The 17,595-nt window shown below is 37.7% G+C and overlaps 1 protein-coding gene and 1 long non-coding RNA gene across 2 annotated transcripts in view; both read left to right on the top strand.

The window, feature by feature from the left end:
* The window catches only part of RRAS (RAS related), a 51,480-nt gene extending 42,696 nt beyond the window's left edge, over window positions 1-8,784 (top strand). The window contains exon 6 of the mRNA XM_063436802.1: window positions 8,488-8,784. Within this exon, the coding sequence (XP_063292872.1) occupies window positions 8,488-8,575 (88 nt within the window). The 3' untranslated portion in view covers window positions 8,576-8,784. The remainder of the gene's footprint in view (window positions 1-8,487) is intronic.
* A 988-nt stretch (window positions 8,785-9,772) lies between these two features.
* Window positions 9,773-11,708, top strand: LOC134578061 (uncharacterized). The gene is made up of 2 exons (XR_010086069.1): window positions 9,773-10,189; window positions 10,241-11,708. It is a non-coding gene; the product is annotated as an uncharacterized LOC134578061 (long non-coding RNA).
* The last annotated feature ends 5,887 nt before the right edge of the window (window positions 11,709-17,595 follow it).

Below are 17,595 nucleotides of genomic sequence, written 5' to 3' on the forward strand. Positions count from 1 at the left end.
CCCCTTCAAACTCCGCCCAGACTTTCTGTTGCTGTCCAATCACAGACTTCCCAATGCAGCTCAATGTGAAGTCTTTGCAAGGCAGATGCTCTTGAGTTTAACTCTACCTAATTAAAATAGCTCATGGGTCATTCATATCCCCCCAGACTCTCTTGCTTTTAAATCTCCCCCCATTTATTTATTTTTACCATATGATACTGGCATCTGATCTTTAATTTTGGGTCCTTCACAAAGGTATTCACTTATACCTGAAATTGAGAAGAGAATTTCAAACTTTTAAACCAACATAGCCTCGCTGTGAAAATCGTGCATCTAGGGGGAATAAAAACCTCATGGCTGATTTTTATCTAGAGTTTTTACCGTTTCCTTATCTCCTAGATTCTCCATTTAGTGCATAACCCCACTTAGTGTTTAATACAGACGGTTCCGTATAGAGCAGAAACTTCACTGTCAACTGAATGACAATTTTATACAAAATAATGTTATTATTATGCTCCATCGAGAAAATAATCGAAATATCTGCTTATTTGATAGATGCATTTTGAATACTTTACCAAGCAGGTGCAGTTAACCTTCAAATGACGGATGTTAATCAAATTGAAAACATTTGCCACTAAGTATCTGTCTGCAAGAGAAATAACTGCAGATACAATATTCACCACCTTTTCATATTAGGATTGGGTTGTTACATTCATTGGATTACTATTGATTGTGCCATCTCCTATAATGAGCAATTACTGTACTCAATATGTCACTCTTGCCTCTGGTAATTCTCGTCAGCTGCCTAGAACATCACATGACACTTTTTAAAGGGACACTTTTAGCAGTTTTACATGTTACATGCTATTACCTGAAAACACATGCTCTGCACTCATTTCCCCTGTCGGGTAAATATTTATTTATTTTTTGGGCCATTTTTATAAGGAAGAATATTAAAGGGGCACTATAGTCACCAAAACAACTTCAGTTTAATGAAGCAGTATTGGTGTATTATCATGCCCCTGCAGTCTCACTGCTTAATTCTCTGCCATTTAGGAGTTCAATCACTTTGTTTATGCAGCCCTAGGCACACCTTTTTGCATGACAGAGCAAAGAGAGGAATATAAATATATATAGTGTTTGTATATTGTATCCTATTGCAACAATACAATGTTTTGTGAACCCAGGACATAATTGAAAATTAGAGAAATCTCAAATGTATCCATCCTGGTTAAATATTTTATAAAAAAAAAAGTGACTTACATAGCCTTTCTAAACACTTCCTGTAACGTATCATCTAATGTTTACATTTCCTTTATTGTAAATTCTGTTTAATGTAGACTTTTTTTTATCTCCTGCTCTGTAAATGGCTTGTTAGACCTTGCAGGAGCCTTTGTAATTAAAGCTCAAATTACAGAGCAGGCGATAAAAGGGTTTCATTTTCAATCAGATTCATTTAAAATGTAAAATTTTATTTTTATGCAGGCTGTGTCAGTCACATCGAGGGGATATTTTGCTAGGGCTGCATAAAAGAATTTAGCAGTGAAACTTCAGAAGGATAATCTCTACAGAAAAACTGCTTTATTAATCTTAAGTTGTTTTGGTAACTGTAGTGTCGCTTTAATAGAAGGAGTGATTTTTACATCTTTACTTCTGCGCCACGTGTAGCCATTTTGTGCACTTTCCCCCAGTTTTATGATTTTTATTGTGTAGTGATTTAGTTTACTGTTGCAGTATAAATGGGAGGCATCTCGATGCCATCATCGTAAGAAACCCCTTGCCAATACAACCCACTATGGCAGCTTCTAAGAAAGCAATATACTGGGTACTTAAACTCAAGTTGTCCTTGGGAGTGGGCTGAACCTGCATGTTGTTTTGGCCCCAAACCCTAAACAGACACATGAGAGATGAGGTGTGCCAAGTCAATAAAACCATGGAAACCTACTTGCAAATAGTCTGTGAGTCAACGAACCTAAGGTCCACTGAGTCCAAACAACCAGCGGACAGGTTAGTTCATTAATAATGTGTGCAATGAGTAATGCCTGTTCATACTACTTCCTTACCAGCAGCTATAGTGTCTCATCAAAAGAGCCCCATAACCCTGGAGGGGCATAGGGTAAGAGAAACTAATTATAAATGTATAAACTGCAGTAAAATAATAGACAAAGCAGAAAAATGGGTATCCCTCAAGTTAAATGAGACGCTAAGCACTAGTTGCAAACATGCATCAAAGAAAACATTACATTGCCCCAAGGCGCCTGAAACTCGAGAACCCAGTCCTTTTATCATGAGCCTGGGTTAACGCGGTGATCAGAAGATTAATACTAGACAGCTTGGATATATTTAATAAAGCCAAATGGAAAAATAAACATTTAACATGTCCCTTTTGTAATGGTCCAAATGGAAATAATACATGTATTGAAGATAAATTAATAGTCTTGGAAAGTCAGATCTGGGAGTGGTAAATGTCTTTCTCTGCTTTCCAACTTGATGGATGGCTGAGCTCAGCCAACAATCAAGAAACAGACGGCGAATTCAGAAATAAAAAGCTAATGCAATAGATGGTAATTAAGAACGGTCTGTACTCTAGAGTTGCTTAAATTAAACTTGCAACGGGTTGCAGAATATATCGGTGCTATATAAATGCTCATATACACAAAACACTTTTAAATTAGATGTGTTCCTTTGAGGTTTTCTGATTTCTAGACAACATTTTTCTTTTTTTAAATAAAAAAAAAAACAAAGAAAAGAAAAAGGAAAAAAAAAAACATTAACTTTGCCTTTATTACAATGGCTGGACAGACTCCTCACGGCGGCCCGGTCCTCCTGCAGTGAGTTTATCAAGCCTGATAATGGTTTTCAGTCTGATGGTTCTGATAACTCATAGAGACGCGTTGGATGCACAGCAGTGTCTGGCAAACATACTTTGCATAGTGACGCAGGACGTCAAATGGATTCAATAATTGCACTTATTCCCATCTGAAAACACCAGCGTTTGCCAGAAATCTCACTGTTTTATGTGCAAGGCTGCAAAGGCAGCATCTATGCCCTGAAAATATTTTTTATCAAGGTGAAGTCATTTTGATGTTGACACTGTCCCTGTAACGATGGCAGGTGTGATTAGAAGAAAAAACAAAAACAACTAAAACAAAACAACTAAAACAAGGTTCATTTCAAAAGTCATGTTTGTGTGGTTTTTTTTTTAATTTTAATTTATTTTAATTTTTTACTTTATTTTTTGTGTATTAGGTGAGATAAGTGTCAAACAAGATGTACTGTTTTGTATAGCTATAGGAAGTATGTTTTAGGGTGAGCTAATCAGCTTTTTGACTGGTGACTAATTTTGCTCCTACAGTGAATGATCTCTATAGCATTAGCTCATTCAGTGCTTCATGGATTTAACTCCTTCTTGACATATGACGTGCTAGGACAATCCTGATCCAAAAGGATCTGCCCAACATCTGATCCTGCAGAGGTTAAAACTTAAATGATCTCATCTGAAAAAAAATAGGTCACAGCCATGTCAAGATCCCTTCACCCTCCTTTTTTTTTTCTTTCTTTTTTCTTTTTTTTTTTTTTTTTGCATTAACTCTTTCATTCACAGGTGACTTTAAACAGTAAAAATATTTTTTTCACTTTTTTTTTATCGATTTGCATTTAACCCCTTAAGGACAGAGCTTCAGAAGCTTGTCTTTCACTTAATGACAACAGCATTTTTTTGCGGTTTGCGTTCAACTGCAATTTGCATTTTTACTAATTTATTGCACCGAAGCATATTATATACCGTTTTTTAAAGGACAGAAAGGTAACATATATATATACATAAATGCTTATTTATTATAAAAAAAAATGCCCCAAAAAATAAAAATTTAGTTGTTTTTTTTTTACAGTTTTTGCAATAATAATGTGTGCACAATTAGTGCAGGTTAAGGAAAGTAATTAAAAATAAATTTATTTAGTTGTTCTGATTTACAGAATATATAATGTGTCTGGGATTTTAAGTTTTTTTTTTTGGTAGTTACAGGTCACAAAGCACAAGGAGTAAAATAAAATTTTAATGTGGAGCGATTTTAGAATTTTAGATTTTAGGTATGTTTGTCTTGTAAGCTGAATAGCCATAAAAGAAAACAAAATTGCCACACAAAAGTATATATTTATATAAAGTAGACACCACAGGCTATTTACCTAAGGTTGTTTTGACACTTTCTACGTAGCCATTTTACCGCCAACCTCTGCTAAATATTGGAGTAAAATTGTGTTTTTTGGGGTTTTGGCACACAAACGTATAACAAAGAACTTCTCATGTGTATTTTGTAAAGTTGGTGTGTGCTATTCCTGTACAAAGTTTTATTTTGTGTTCAGTTACTTCTGCTGAGTAAAACGGTACCCTCATTGTATGTCTTTGGCACTATTTTGTGATGCTACAGTGCCATATAGGAGACCTGTCCTTTTCAGTATTCACAGTCGAATTTTGAGAGACGGATTTAATGAGCCTATGCTTCCATTTGGGGTATTATAGTAGTTTGACTGTTCAAAAAACCCACAAAGGCCTACCATTTGTAAAAGTAGACACTCCAGGGTATCTCATTGGGTGCATATTGTGCCTTAACATGCCCCCATTATTTCACCAATATATGCCAAAGTATGTGGTAAAAAATAATTTTGTGCATTTTTTTATGGTTTGCATTTTTGCTGGGCATTTTGTATATTTCATATGTGCCACTAAGTTAAAACCCCTCAAATTATGCTCAGCTAAGTCTTCTGAGTAAAAGGACACCCCCATTGTATGTCTTGGCACTATTTCGTGAAGCTACAGTGCCATATAGGAGACCAAGTAATATCAGTTTTTACCGAACTTTGAATTTTGACGCTGGGCCTATGTGCAATTTCCAAACATCTTCGCAGGTTTTACCCCAGGGTATTTCAAAAGGCATATTTTGAACCTTAGCGTGGGATAATTTTTCCGCTAGCTTGTACCAAGTGTAGTAATAAGCGTTTTTTCTGCCTTTTTGACACACAAAGTGAGTTTGCACAGTATATTTTGCAAACCTTATGTGTACTACCACTGTATAATACTTCATATGTTGCTCAGCTATGATCGACTGGCAGGGAAGGGGTTCATTTTTATTTGGACTGGGTAAAGGGGTTTTTTTTTTTTTTTTTTACTTAAACGTTAAAACTTTTTTTTAACTTAACTTTTTAAAGCTTATTTTAAAACTTTTTTTAACGTTAACCCTAGTTAGCTTAACACTGAATCCCCCATTTCCCCACTAACTTCTACCCTCCCCAGCTAGCTAAATGTATAATTTTAAAATATTGAAATTAATTAATAAAATAAATGTAACCCCTGAGGGTTAAAAAAAAAAAAAAAAGTCCGATCATAGTAAAATGCAATCCCTGCCAATTGATCACTTTAGTCAGTGATCAATTGGCAGGGAAGGGGTTAATTTTTTTATTAAACTGGGTAAAGGGGGGGGGGGGTGGGATTTTAATTAAACTTTATTTTTGCTGTCAGAGCGGGCACATGTGCTGGGACAGCCGGATCCGGTGCTCTCGGTCTGCCTCTAATACAGAGGCAGACCGGAGCACCATTAACCCCGCGATCGCCGTGATTGCGGCGATCTGGGGTTAATTTTAACGGGTTAAGGGGTTAATAAAACAATGTTTTTTGTTTACATGGTATTTATTAATTAAAAAAATATATATATTTTTTTACATTTTTGTATTTTTATTGCTCAACCTAACTTCCCTGATGCTGCGGTTTCACACAGAGCAATCTCAATAGGCAAGTTAGGTTGAGCAGCAGTTGGTCAGATAACAGTAGACCCTGATCCTACATGGCTGGTCAGCCAAATCAAAATAAAAAAATAATAATTAAATTTTCTTTAAAAAAATAAAAAATAAAATAAACTCAATATGCATCATTTAAACAAAAATCATTAAGTGTCATTAAATGCAATACATGTTTTAAAGAAGAGAGAAGTGAACATTTTGATGAAAATTTTCCCTTCAAGGCTTTTAAAAATGAAAACTAGCACTGTTTCTATTAAATTATGCCTTTCACATCCTTGAGTATTTAATAATAAAAAAAACAAAGTTCACATTCACCATTTTGTTTATAAATGTTTCAGTGCTTGAATATATCTGGAATTTAATTTGCGAATTAAGCAGGCTGGGAGAATTCAATTCTGAACTGTTAACCCCTTAAGGACAGGGAAAATATCACAAGTTCTGACCAAAACAAAACCTAGAATTTAAACTACCGGTATACATCTGTCCAACCATAATTGACCTCTTTTATATTAAGTGCACCCACACTTATTATATATATATATATATATATATTTTTTTTTTCAGGAGAAACCAGGCTTTCATTGCACATCAAATATTTATATATGAAACCTAATTTAGTATGGATAAAATCTAAAAAATATATGTGAGAAATGAATACATTTTATTTTTCAAGTTCTGCATGGCATTTTCACTGTGAATGTCATAATACTGTTAGTTTGTTTACGGCAATAAAACACACATATTTGTGTTCAGCAATGTCTCACAAGTAATAGTGTACCCCCATGTACAGGTTTAATATGGTTTTGGAAAGTTACTGCGTCAAATATAGGGCTTTTCAATTTTTACACATTTTGCCAGATTGGTTTGCTGGGCCTATGTTGCATTTGAGACCGTATGGCATCCCAGAATTAACAATTAGCCCCATCATGGCATACCATTTGCAAAAGAACACAACCCAGGGTATTTAAACGGGGTATGTCCAGTCTTTTATAGTAGTCACTTAGTCACAAACCTTAGCCAGATTAGTTTTTTTGCATTTTTCAAACAAGGGCCACACTTTCTTTTCAAATAATTTTTATTAAAGTTTTACATATTTGTATAACAACAGGAATATAAACATTGTATTTGGGGGTAGGAAGGGAAGGGAAACTTGGAAAGGGCCACACTTTCACTGATGCTATTGTGGTCATACGTTTTACTGCTCTAACACTTATATTTATGTGGGAGTATTTGGGGGGGGGGGGGGGGGGGGGGAGGGGAGGAAGGACCCAATCATTGGGGTGTGGTAGGCTGCCCGAACAGGATTAAAGACCTCCTTTTGTACGACTGCATAGCACGCCCTAACGTCGGGAAGTGGTTAAAGAGATTTTTAAAGAGAAACTGTGATATTTATGTGTGTGATACTTAATAGTTTATTAACCCCTGTACACGCTATTAATGTGCGTGGCCTTATGAAATAGCAGTCAGAACTATATAAAATGCTATTTTAAATTATGTTCAAATTTTCCAGATCTATGTGTAATTCTGCTTATTATTTTCCCTGATTCCCCAGTTATAGCAAGTTATGTGAACTGAGGGGAGACCAAGCTCTATTTACTTCAATGGTAAATACTTTCAGAATTTATCTAGGAGATAATGGAGAGAGGTTTCCCCAAATGACACCGGAATCATGGGAATTGTAAATATATTTACATAGAATGCCCTGGCTACACCTACATATGGCAGAAGTGACATAGTCATCTCAAGTCACTGTGTGATGCTTGATGTGGAGCCCTTACTCGATCACCTAACAGAGTGGCTCTGTCACATGGTTTGAGATGAACTGGGGCAAAGTGTAACTTGAGCGCATGTTTAAACGTGTTCTTGCTGTACTTAAAATGAGTTTATAGGGCATTTCAGACCAATCGCAAACCACTGAGCAATGCCGGTGTTTGAGCAGGCCACCCGGCCAGGCAGTTTTTTTTTTATCCTGGTTGACATGCCTCCATTATGGGCAAACCTATAATTCGTGATTAAAATTGCAAAAAAACAAGAATAGGAGAACTCTGAAGACAAAAGCTTAGAGAAACTTAGTAGCTTGCCCTTTGGTAAATACCCACTCATACCTCAAAATAGTTTTTGCTCATTTGTGCATTACAGAAGCATAACATTCGCCGAAGCATATCAGACTGATCCCACCAGTAAGGGCAGTCCAGAACCAAAATGCCAGCCTGAGAGATACAGCAACTCAAGACAATCATTTGGGCCTTGTCTTTAGGAGGCTCTTGCAGTGTCTAGAAGGTTATCAAGAGAGCAGGAGATAAGAAATTCTAAAACCAGGGAGCTTTGACTTCTAGCAATATTAAAGCTGGAGCCCCTAAATCATGGTTAACCTCTGTACAGAAATACTGTTCTTCTATTTACACATCTGGAGCTTATCACTAACCATAACCAGGACATGGCAATATTAGCTGACTGACAGCCTTTCTCAATGGTTAAAAAAACCTATAAAATGTGGGTTTGTGTCATGTTTGTGGATGTACTTATATGTGTAATATATATGTGTATGTGTTTTTAAATGCAGTCTTTTACATTCTTGTAAGCGTGGATTTATTGGTTAGAACTTGGTGTTCTTCAAACAGTCCTTTTAAAAGAATATTGCCATTCCATTTTTTACTTAAGTTGTTACATAATATTGAAAACCTGAAGGAAAAAAAAATTACTTTTATTTTCTAGGAAATTCCAGGAGTTGGAGAGCCCCCCTACTCCGACTATGAACACCAAGAAGAAAGAGCCCAAATCGTGCCCCTGCGTGATCCTGTAACAGATTGGTTTTGCAAGCCCAGGGGCCAGAAAATATGGCACAGAAATACAAAGGGGGAGCATGATGCGATCATTGAAAATCTGCTTTGTTCCTGTAGCCAAACTCCGCGTTTACTGGCCTTCTTCAGCCAAGTGCAGTCTGCAGAAACCTGGAAATCTTCATCTGAACAATTGCTTTTTTTTTTTTTTTTTTCTTTGCTGTCACGTGATCACACGTGAAAAAAGGGCAGTTTGCACACTCTTAAATCATTAGTGCTGATGCTTCAGTGTTCCTGTGTACTGGGATCTGCATGTAAATATATATTCTGTATATATATTTTATATATATTTTATGTTCTCTTATTTTAGTATTTTATGAGCTGCTCATAAGCAAAGGGGTCTCATACATTTTAACTACACCAGCAAAGTACAACAATTTTTATTTTTTTTGTGGGGGGAGAGGAGGTTGAAGTTTAATCACTTTTATACAATGAAGTTATTGATCTAAATATTGAATATACCGTTTAAGCTTTTGTTTTCTTGTTAAGTCTGCACTACAACTCGCCTTCTCTTTGCTAGCATGAGGCGCTATGGCCAATGGAGAGAATCATTGTAGCATTTTATGGCAGAAAACCAAGGTGGAGTTTTGCAGAGCTAGGATAATCCTTAATAATAACTGCTTTCACATTAGATGATAAAAGTATTTCAATCATTTTTGGAACAAATGTGTCGAACCCAGTCCTTAAGAGCCATGATCCTGCCAAAGTTCCGGATTGTTTTACTTAACCGGTAATAAAATAATGAATATTGTGTATCACTGAACCATGCGCCAGGTGTTGGCCTTAAAACGCTCATTGTGTATCTGGAACCTTTGTGGTGGTCTGCAGTTGGACAGTACATTGCATTCACATGAAATGATGGATTGGTTCTTAGACAAAGTCACCCATAATATGGTACAGTGACATTTTTAAGAATCACTTTTTGGTTGTACGATCAGTAAATTTCAGGGTAGATCTGCTTCATGCACATGCTTTTATTATCGGGAAACATTCAGCGCACCAAGCATGCATTGCATGTTACCCAACATGCTTTGCGTTTTGGGCCAATTTAACCCCTTAAGGACACATGACATGTGTGACATGTCATGATTCCCTTTTATTCCAGAAGTTTGGTCCTTAAGGGGTTAAAGACTTATCAGCTATGCACCCACCGTCTAGTGCGTATAAACTGATCTAAGCAAATATATACATTGGCTAGAACTGTGTTTAGATTAATGGCTTGTTTAAAACAGTACTGATTCACTTTATATGTAAAATAAATTTGAGTGTAATGCTCCGTGAGCCTGGTCCTGGTTTGCGCAATATTGGCAACAGGGGTACAATTGTGAAGTCCCTAAGATATTGAGCACTAGTCATTCATAGGGACTGGGTTAAGAATCAGTGCTATAATGGGTTCTGTTTATGTGTGTAATGGGTAAGTAAGTTTGGTGCATTTTTTTTATTTTTTCCAACGATTCTTCCTGTTCACCCGCTTGCACAACCTAGGACACCACTCCATTACTTTTAAGAAACCATTCAATAGGCATCTCTACATGTATATATTTTTTTTGTTTCTCTTTAACCTTAAAGCTGAACATGTATGACCGAAACCGCTGCCCCTTACACAAGTTGTCTATTGACTTGGCGAGGTAACACCACATTGCCTTAAGCAAGGACTTCCACTGGGAATTTTCCATGGTGAAGGTACACTTACACACTTAAGTAGTTTCTTTTAAGGATTATGCACAAATGAGCTAGGGATCATGGAACATACAAACTGATTTTGCATGAAATGCCAAGGCAGTGCCTTATCAGACAATAACTGTGATCCAAATACATAAATTGTGTTTGTGTGTGTATATACATATAAATATATATATGTATACAGACTTCTTATGTTGGGTTCCTTATGTGCAAGATAAGGATGCAGAACATTTACTCCTCCAGCATGCAATGAGTTAAACAAGCCTTTATACAGAACAAATGATATGATCTAAAGACTGAGTTCTTGTGTAATGATCTCCCAACAGGTTTTCACCCCCTCCAGGCACCCATTTCAATAGGTTGGGCTGTAACACGTACTATGGTTTGGTAAAACTGTCATGTAATTGAAGAATGAAGTCACGTGGGTGGAGTACAAGAATCTATGTATGTTTCATGTCAATGTTGGGGTTTCTAGGCTTAAAAGCTTAATAAAACAAAACTTCAACCCCTGTTATTACTACAGCTGAAAATCTGGTATTTGAAAATCTTTATTCTAGGCTCGTACACTTGGGAGGGTTTTTTTTTTTTTTTTTTTTTTTTTTTTTTTTTGTTAAAACATATGACAAATTCAGTAAATAGCAACTCTGGCCTTAATTTTGTACATCTGATTTAAACTTACTGAATTTTGGGTAGAGGGTGATCTAAATGTTCCTTTTTGCAATTGATTTGTCAACTCATAATTCTGGCTATTCTTCAGAAAATAAAATCCCATTCTTATCTCACCCTCATTTGGTTAAAAAAAATGATAGTAAAATGATAGATTGTAAACCTTTTAAAATTGAGCTGTTTACAAAATGCACACTGGTTCAAACCAGTAAACCGTTAAATTAAGGTGAACTATATAAATCAGCTAATTGGGCTACAAATAAAAACTGCACCCTTTTGGGCGCTGTGACATGGCCCAAATCTGTCAATTGTTCCCAGTTAGCAGCGCAAGGAGACATCTTCCTCTAACAAGGGATCATTGGCTTACTAAGGGTTCACCATTCATTTGTAGAATCCGGTGTAGTCCGGAAGGGAAGGTAGCATACGTAAGAGAACTGAGCAGGTCTAATTGGTAAATCTACCTTGGCAATCAGCTTGGCTTTGGAGACATCTGTAGCCATTACTTCAGTATGCATTCAGAAAATTCTTTGCTTTGCCAAAAAAAAAAGTACGATTACAATTGTTCTTCATAATCTGTTTTGTATAAATATTGTATGACACTAAAGAGAAGTCACTGTGATATCTTTATTTTATTTCTTTTGTACTTGTAGAGAGGAATATTTTGCAAATGGTACTGTGCTCTCCTGTAATATTTCATTTTCCAAATCACTACACCATTCGATGGAATAAAGAATTATTGGTCTTCTATATACAGATCAAACTTTAATTTCTATATGTTTATATTTTTGACTTTTTTTGTTAAGATTATCGGTTTTATACAGGCTTGCTTCACTTCAAATAATTATATCTTCCATGTAACTCTTTCTCCACCACAGATATGGCTATAAGTTGAGAGATGTTCAGTTTCCAAAATGTGACAATTGGATTCCACTGTAACATAACTGCTGGTTTTAGTAAATAATTGTCACAAGCTAATGTAAGAGCACAACCTATATATTAAAAAATAATCATCTTTATTTGCAATCCAACACAAATAAAAACATCTAAATAAACTACCAAGACATAAGATTAGTACACGTCTCAAATACCTGATATATGTATGTCAAAACCGATACAAAATAGCTAGCTTTGCCATTTAATTGTAATTAATGTCCAGTAGAACAAAGTTTTTAAAAAAAAGGGTTTTATCATATAAGCAAAAAATGGATTACATACCACTTCCACAAAGTATAACCGAGAGGAGAGACCACCAATACCAAAGTAGTAAAAGAACACCCCAGAATACCTCGATACAATGTAACGGCCAGAGGCAGGGGTCTCAGGCCAAAATGTTCGGGGGCTCTCTTTGGTAACAGTGGTTCATTTATATTTTTTGGAAATGGTATGTAATCCATTTTGTTGCTTATATGCTAAAACATTGTTTTTTTTTTTTTAACATTGCGCTACTGGATATTAATTACAATGGGATGTCCTAACCTCAACATCTGAGGAAAAGGATTTAGGGGTAATTATTTCCGATGACTTAAAGGTCGGCAGACAGTATAGTAGAGCAGCAGGAAATGCTAGCAGAATGCTTGGTTGTCTAGCAATAGAAAGAAAGTAGTGATTATGCCACTGTATCGAACAGTGGTAAGACCTCAATATAGTCACCAGAACAATGACAGCTTATTGAATTTGTTCTGGTGAGTAGAATCATTACCTCAGGCTTTTTGCTGTAAACACGATCTTTTCAGAGAAAATGCAGTGTTTACATTACAGCGTAGTGATAACTCCACAGGCCACTCCTCAGATGGCTGCTTGAGGTGCTTCCTGGGGCAGTACTGCTATTCAGTGTTTCCACCCTCATAGAGATGGATTGATTCAATAGATCTCTATTAGGAGATGCTGATTAGCGGTGTTTGATTTGTGCTGGCTCTGCCCCTGATCTGCCTCCTTGACAGTTTCCGCCAATCCTATGGGAAAGCATTGTGATTGGCTCAAAGAATCACTTCTGATGATGTCAGCTGTAAGCAGGCAGGTCGGGGCAGCAGCTGCAGATTTGTATACAAGTAAGCTTTTACTATGTGTAGGGAGGCAAGGGATGCTAGAAATCCTGACCCTATAGTGATTCTTTAAATAAAGGTAATCAACAAAGCACGGGAGGAGAGTTTAATTAAAAGAAGAAAAACTACCACAACAAGAGGACATAGTCTTAAATTAGAGGGGCAAAAGTTTAAAAACAATATCAGGAAGTATCTTTACTGAGAGGGTAGTGGATGCATGGACTAGCCTTCCAGCTGAAGTGGTAGCGGTTAACACAGTGAGGGAGTTTAAGCATGCGTGGGATAGGCATAAGGCTATCCTAAACTGAAGATAAGGCCAGGGACTAATCAAAGTTTTTAGAAAATTGGGCAGACTAGATGGGCCGCATGGTTCTTACTTGCCGTCACATTCTATGTTTCTATGAATGGCTTAAATAACTTCATTTGTATCTGTTTTGACATATATATGTCCGGTATTTGAGATGGATATGAACCTTATAAAAACAAACAACCCCCATATGTGTGTGTTGGATTACAAATAATATTTTTTATATATAGGTTGTGCTCTTGAGATATGGTGTGACACATAATTTTTGACCCTGAGGGAACAGGACATTCATAGTGAGCACCCTTACTTTGATTTGGGAGTTACCTGCTGTTTCTTAGACGTGTACAGTGGTGTATCCTGGTTTTGTGCTGCCCTAGGCAGGACAAAACTCAGGCGCGCGACCCCCACTCAACCCTGCCCCGCATTCTAAATACACACACACATTCACTGACAGAAACCCATAATCACTAACAGACACACACTCACTCACTAACAGGCGCACACACACACTAGCAGACAAACACACTCATTCACATTAACACTAACATTTTTTTAATTTAACCTCTTTAGGAATGCTGGGGGGGGAGGGGGGTTCTCCCTGTCCCTGGGGCTGCCGGTCAGGCTGATGGCTATTATGGCTCCCAGCCTCACTCTGCAGGCGGCGAGCGAGGGAGCTGAGGAGACAGCTCAGGGGAAAGTGCTCCCTCGCCAGAGCCGCCCGCCCAGCCCATCAGCCCGACCGGCATATCAGTTAGCCACAAGGCTAACAAGACATTTGCCCTGGGCATTTGGGGTGGCTTTTTTTGCCGCCCCCTGGAAAATGTGGCTAAAACATCCCTGGACGTGTACCCGCCACCTTTAATCAGTGATCACAACTAAGGAGCCTATATACAAAACGGCAAAATGTCAGCCAAAATAGCTTAATTGCCCTCCACTTGCTTGGTTTGTCTAAACTTCATACCTCTGATTTTATATCGGGGGAATAAATGTCGAGACATTTCTGTTAAATTCCTATATTCACAGTTACTGCTGGTAATACAATGTTTCATTATATAATAGACACCTTGGTTTATTTCTATAGATAGGGGACACAAATATAAATACTTTTTGTGAAAGAAGACTCCACTCAAAAAATGAAGGGGGTAGCTATTTAGTACATATACCCCTAATGCATATTTATTTTTGGCTACATGTAATCGTTCGGAGTATATCTAAAAAGAGCGTGCAAAAGGTTCAGTTCTTATGACTGCAGCCTTTTAAGCCACTCCCCTGTTCTCCTAAAAAAAACAAAACAACTTGCAACATCCCACTGAAAAAGTCCCTTGTTGAAGGGGGAGAGGAGGAAAGAAACACCTTTACAAAGGGTTACTCTAACCAAACTCATTGTTTTATAAAAATAATAATTTTTGTTTGTAGTAATTCTTTAAGCTTGGCTGAGTAGTGTCCCTTCCTTCTAATTTCTGTTTGCAGAAATGTATCCCTGTTTACTTGGCACCAGTCTCTGTACGAGGGTAACCTGTTAAACTATTTATGATATATTTACATATTTTCATAGCAGCTCAGAATAGAAGGACCACAGGTACGTGTCAAACTGCTTACGATGCTTTGACCGATAGCAGTTGTACAGATTCTGGGACTCCTTGCACCATAACCAGCAAACCACCCAATAGTGGCTCTGGTGCTCAGAGTGTCCCTTTAAGGATGAAAGGAATATTTTACCCACCTCACAATCTGACCCCATAAGACTTTATGCCAGGATGGAATATCTTGCATACAGACCATAGCAGTTTCTAAATACAGATCACATTCCATTTTGGAAGTTGATGTTTAAAGTGACACTGTCACCTAATAATTTATTTTTTATTTTTTGGAAATCAGTAATGCAAATACATTATTTTAAGCAAAGCACACTATAGTAGGTTTATATGGAATTAAAACTTGTGAATGACTGCTAGTTTACCTGTCTGGAGGTGGCCATTTTGGAATTGCATCAAACCTTCAGTGACTGTTCCTGATTTAAAGAAAACCTTCCAGGAAACAGGTGTTGTCAGCAGCCAATCAGTTTGTGATTAGCAGACTAGCTGTCTCAGCTTTCAACTGTGCAGTAAGCAGTTGTATGAACTCTCTGCCCAAAATTAACATAAAAATGTTCTAGAAAAACTAGGGATGTGCATGGGCAAAAAATTTGTTTCAGTTTGGCACTTCAGAAATTCGGGATTTCAAGAATTTGTCACTTCCCTAACCCACACCCTACCCCTAACCAAACCCACAACCCTACCCCTACTACTACCCCCAACCTCTAACCCTAGTAGGGGTAGGGTTAGATTCATGTCATCATTCCCTTAATTTCCCCTCCCTCTCCTGTTTTGCCACTTTTCAGAAATCCGAAGCACTTCGGCACTTCCGAAATTCGGCAGTTCAGCAATTCGGACATTTGGAACAATCCGAATGTCCGAATTGACGAAATTCGTCCGAACTTAAATTCGGACCGAAACGAATTGCACATGTCTAATAAAAACGGATTTAAAATGATCAGCACTAGACACACACAGTTTGTGAAACAATATTTGGTGGGGCCTATAATATTTCTGATGATAATTTTGAAGACATTAAAGAAGATTGTTACGAGAGCGTAAATGCTAAATTTCCAGATGCGATTATCATGTTAATTCCTCCCCAATGTTATTTGGAGACACAGGCTTCATTTTATTTAAGTAATATTTTTTTTTAAAAAGGGCTGTGACAGGCGTGTATATATATATATATTTGTGTTAAGGGCTCATGATAGTACAGAAGATACAAACACTGATAAGTGTAGGATGGTATTAAAAGAGCAAGTCGGTTGTGGTGTGCCGGAACCGACGATGAGGTAGGCCTGTAAATAAAGAGGGCCCACCAAGAAGAAATGTAAAGAGAAAGAGTTAATAATGAGGAGTGGGTGGGAGGGTGATGCAGCGCTGACCTTGAACAATATGGAGCCAGGTAAGGGGTGTCCCTTAAGTAGGGAAGAGGTGTGTCATACGCCCCTCCCACAATTACAGGCCAAAAGGCCTTAATACTTGTGTTAAGGGCTCATGATAGTACAGAAGATACAAACACTGATAAGTGTAGGATGGTATTAAAAGAGCAAGTCGGTTGTGGTGTGCCGGAACCGACGATGAGGTAGGCCTGTAAATAAAGAGGGCCCACCAAGAAGAAATGTAAAGAGAAAGAGTTAATAATGAGGAGTGGGTGGGAGGGTGATGCAGCGCTGACCTTGAACAATATGGAGCCAGGTAAGGGGTGTCCCTTAAGTAGGGAAGAGGTGTGTCATACGCCCCTCCCACAATTACAGGCCAAAAGGCCTTAATACTTGTGTTAAGGGCTCATGATAGTACAGAAGATACAAACACTGATAAGTGTAGGATGGTATTAAAAGAGCAAGTCGGTTGTGGTGTGCCGGAACCGACGATGAGGTAGGCCTGTAAATAAAGAGGGCAAAAGTAGAAAATCAAATTTATTACATACCAGCAATATACATACTTTAACCAGACATGTCTTGAAAGGCATTTCTTACTTCTTGTACCGGGTTAGGTATGTATCTAGAGTAAGCCGATGATTTCCAGCGCCCTAGTGACTTGATAACATGAACTGGAATGTTTGCACTGGATGCTGTGGAGGCCGCTCCTATGCGGAAGGAGTGGCCCAAATAGTTAGCCGATTTGAGGCCCAGCTGTGTAAGTAAAGACCTGACGTGTGTCATAAAGGTGGTGGTAGTGAGTACCGAACCTTGTAGACTGAAAGTGGTTGAGATGGTGGTTCGTTGTTATGCTGGGTATATGAGTCCAGTAGTTTGACGGGGCTCCACCTGTTGTGAGTAGGATAGTACTTAACCTCTACTGAAAGTGCATGTTGACTGGTTTTGGAGTGAGGCAGAGTCAAGATATAATAGTCCATGTGTTTTGTTAAGTGTGAATGAAGTAGGATGTGAGTGGACTGTGTTGTGCTGATGGCGGTAAATTCTCTTGGTCTCAAGAAACCATAAACAAGGCTACGTATATGGCGGTTTTAACGATGAGGTTTGTGTTGTTGGCAAAGGGTTTAAATCTAGTGAATTGTATAAGTCTTCAAAAATATGGAAATCTATGGGTAGCCTCTGGGCCGTACGTGGGGGTTCGGATCTCTGAATACCCCTAAGGATGTTCTTAATTGGTAGGAGGACACTTGATTTGTCTGGTTGTAAAGTTAGCATGTGATGTTGGATGCCTGTCAGATATGGTTTGATTGTGTTGTATGATAGTTTGAG

The sequence above is a fragment of the Pelobates fuscus genome, chromosome 11 (assembly GCF_036172605.1).
Source record: "Pelobates fuscus isolate aPelFus1 chromosome 11, aPelFus1.pri, whole genome shotgun sequence".
Taxonomy (NCBI): domain Eukaryota; kingdom Metazoa; phylum Chordata; class Amphibia; order Anura; family Pelobatidae; genus Pelobates; species Pelobates fuscus.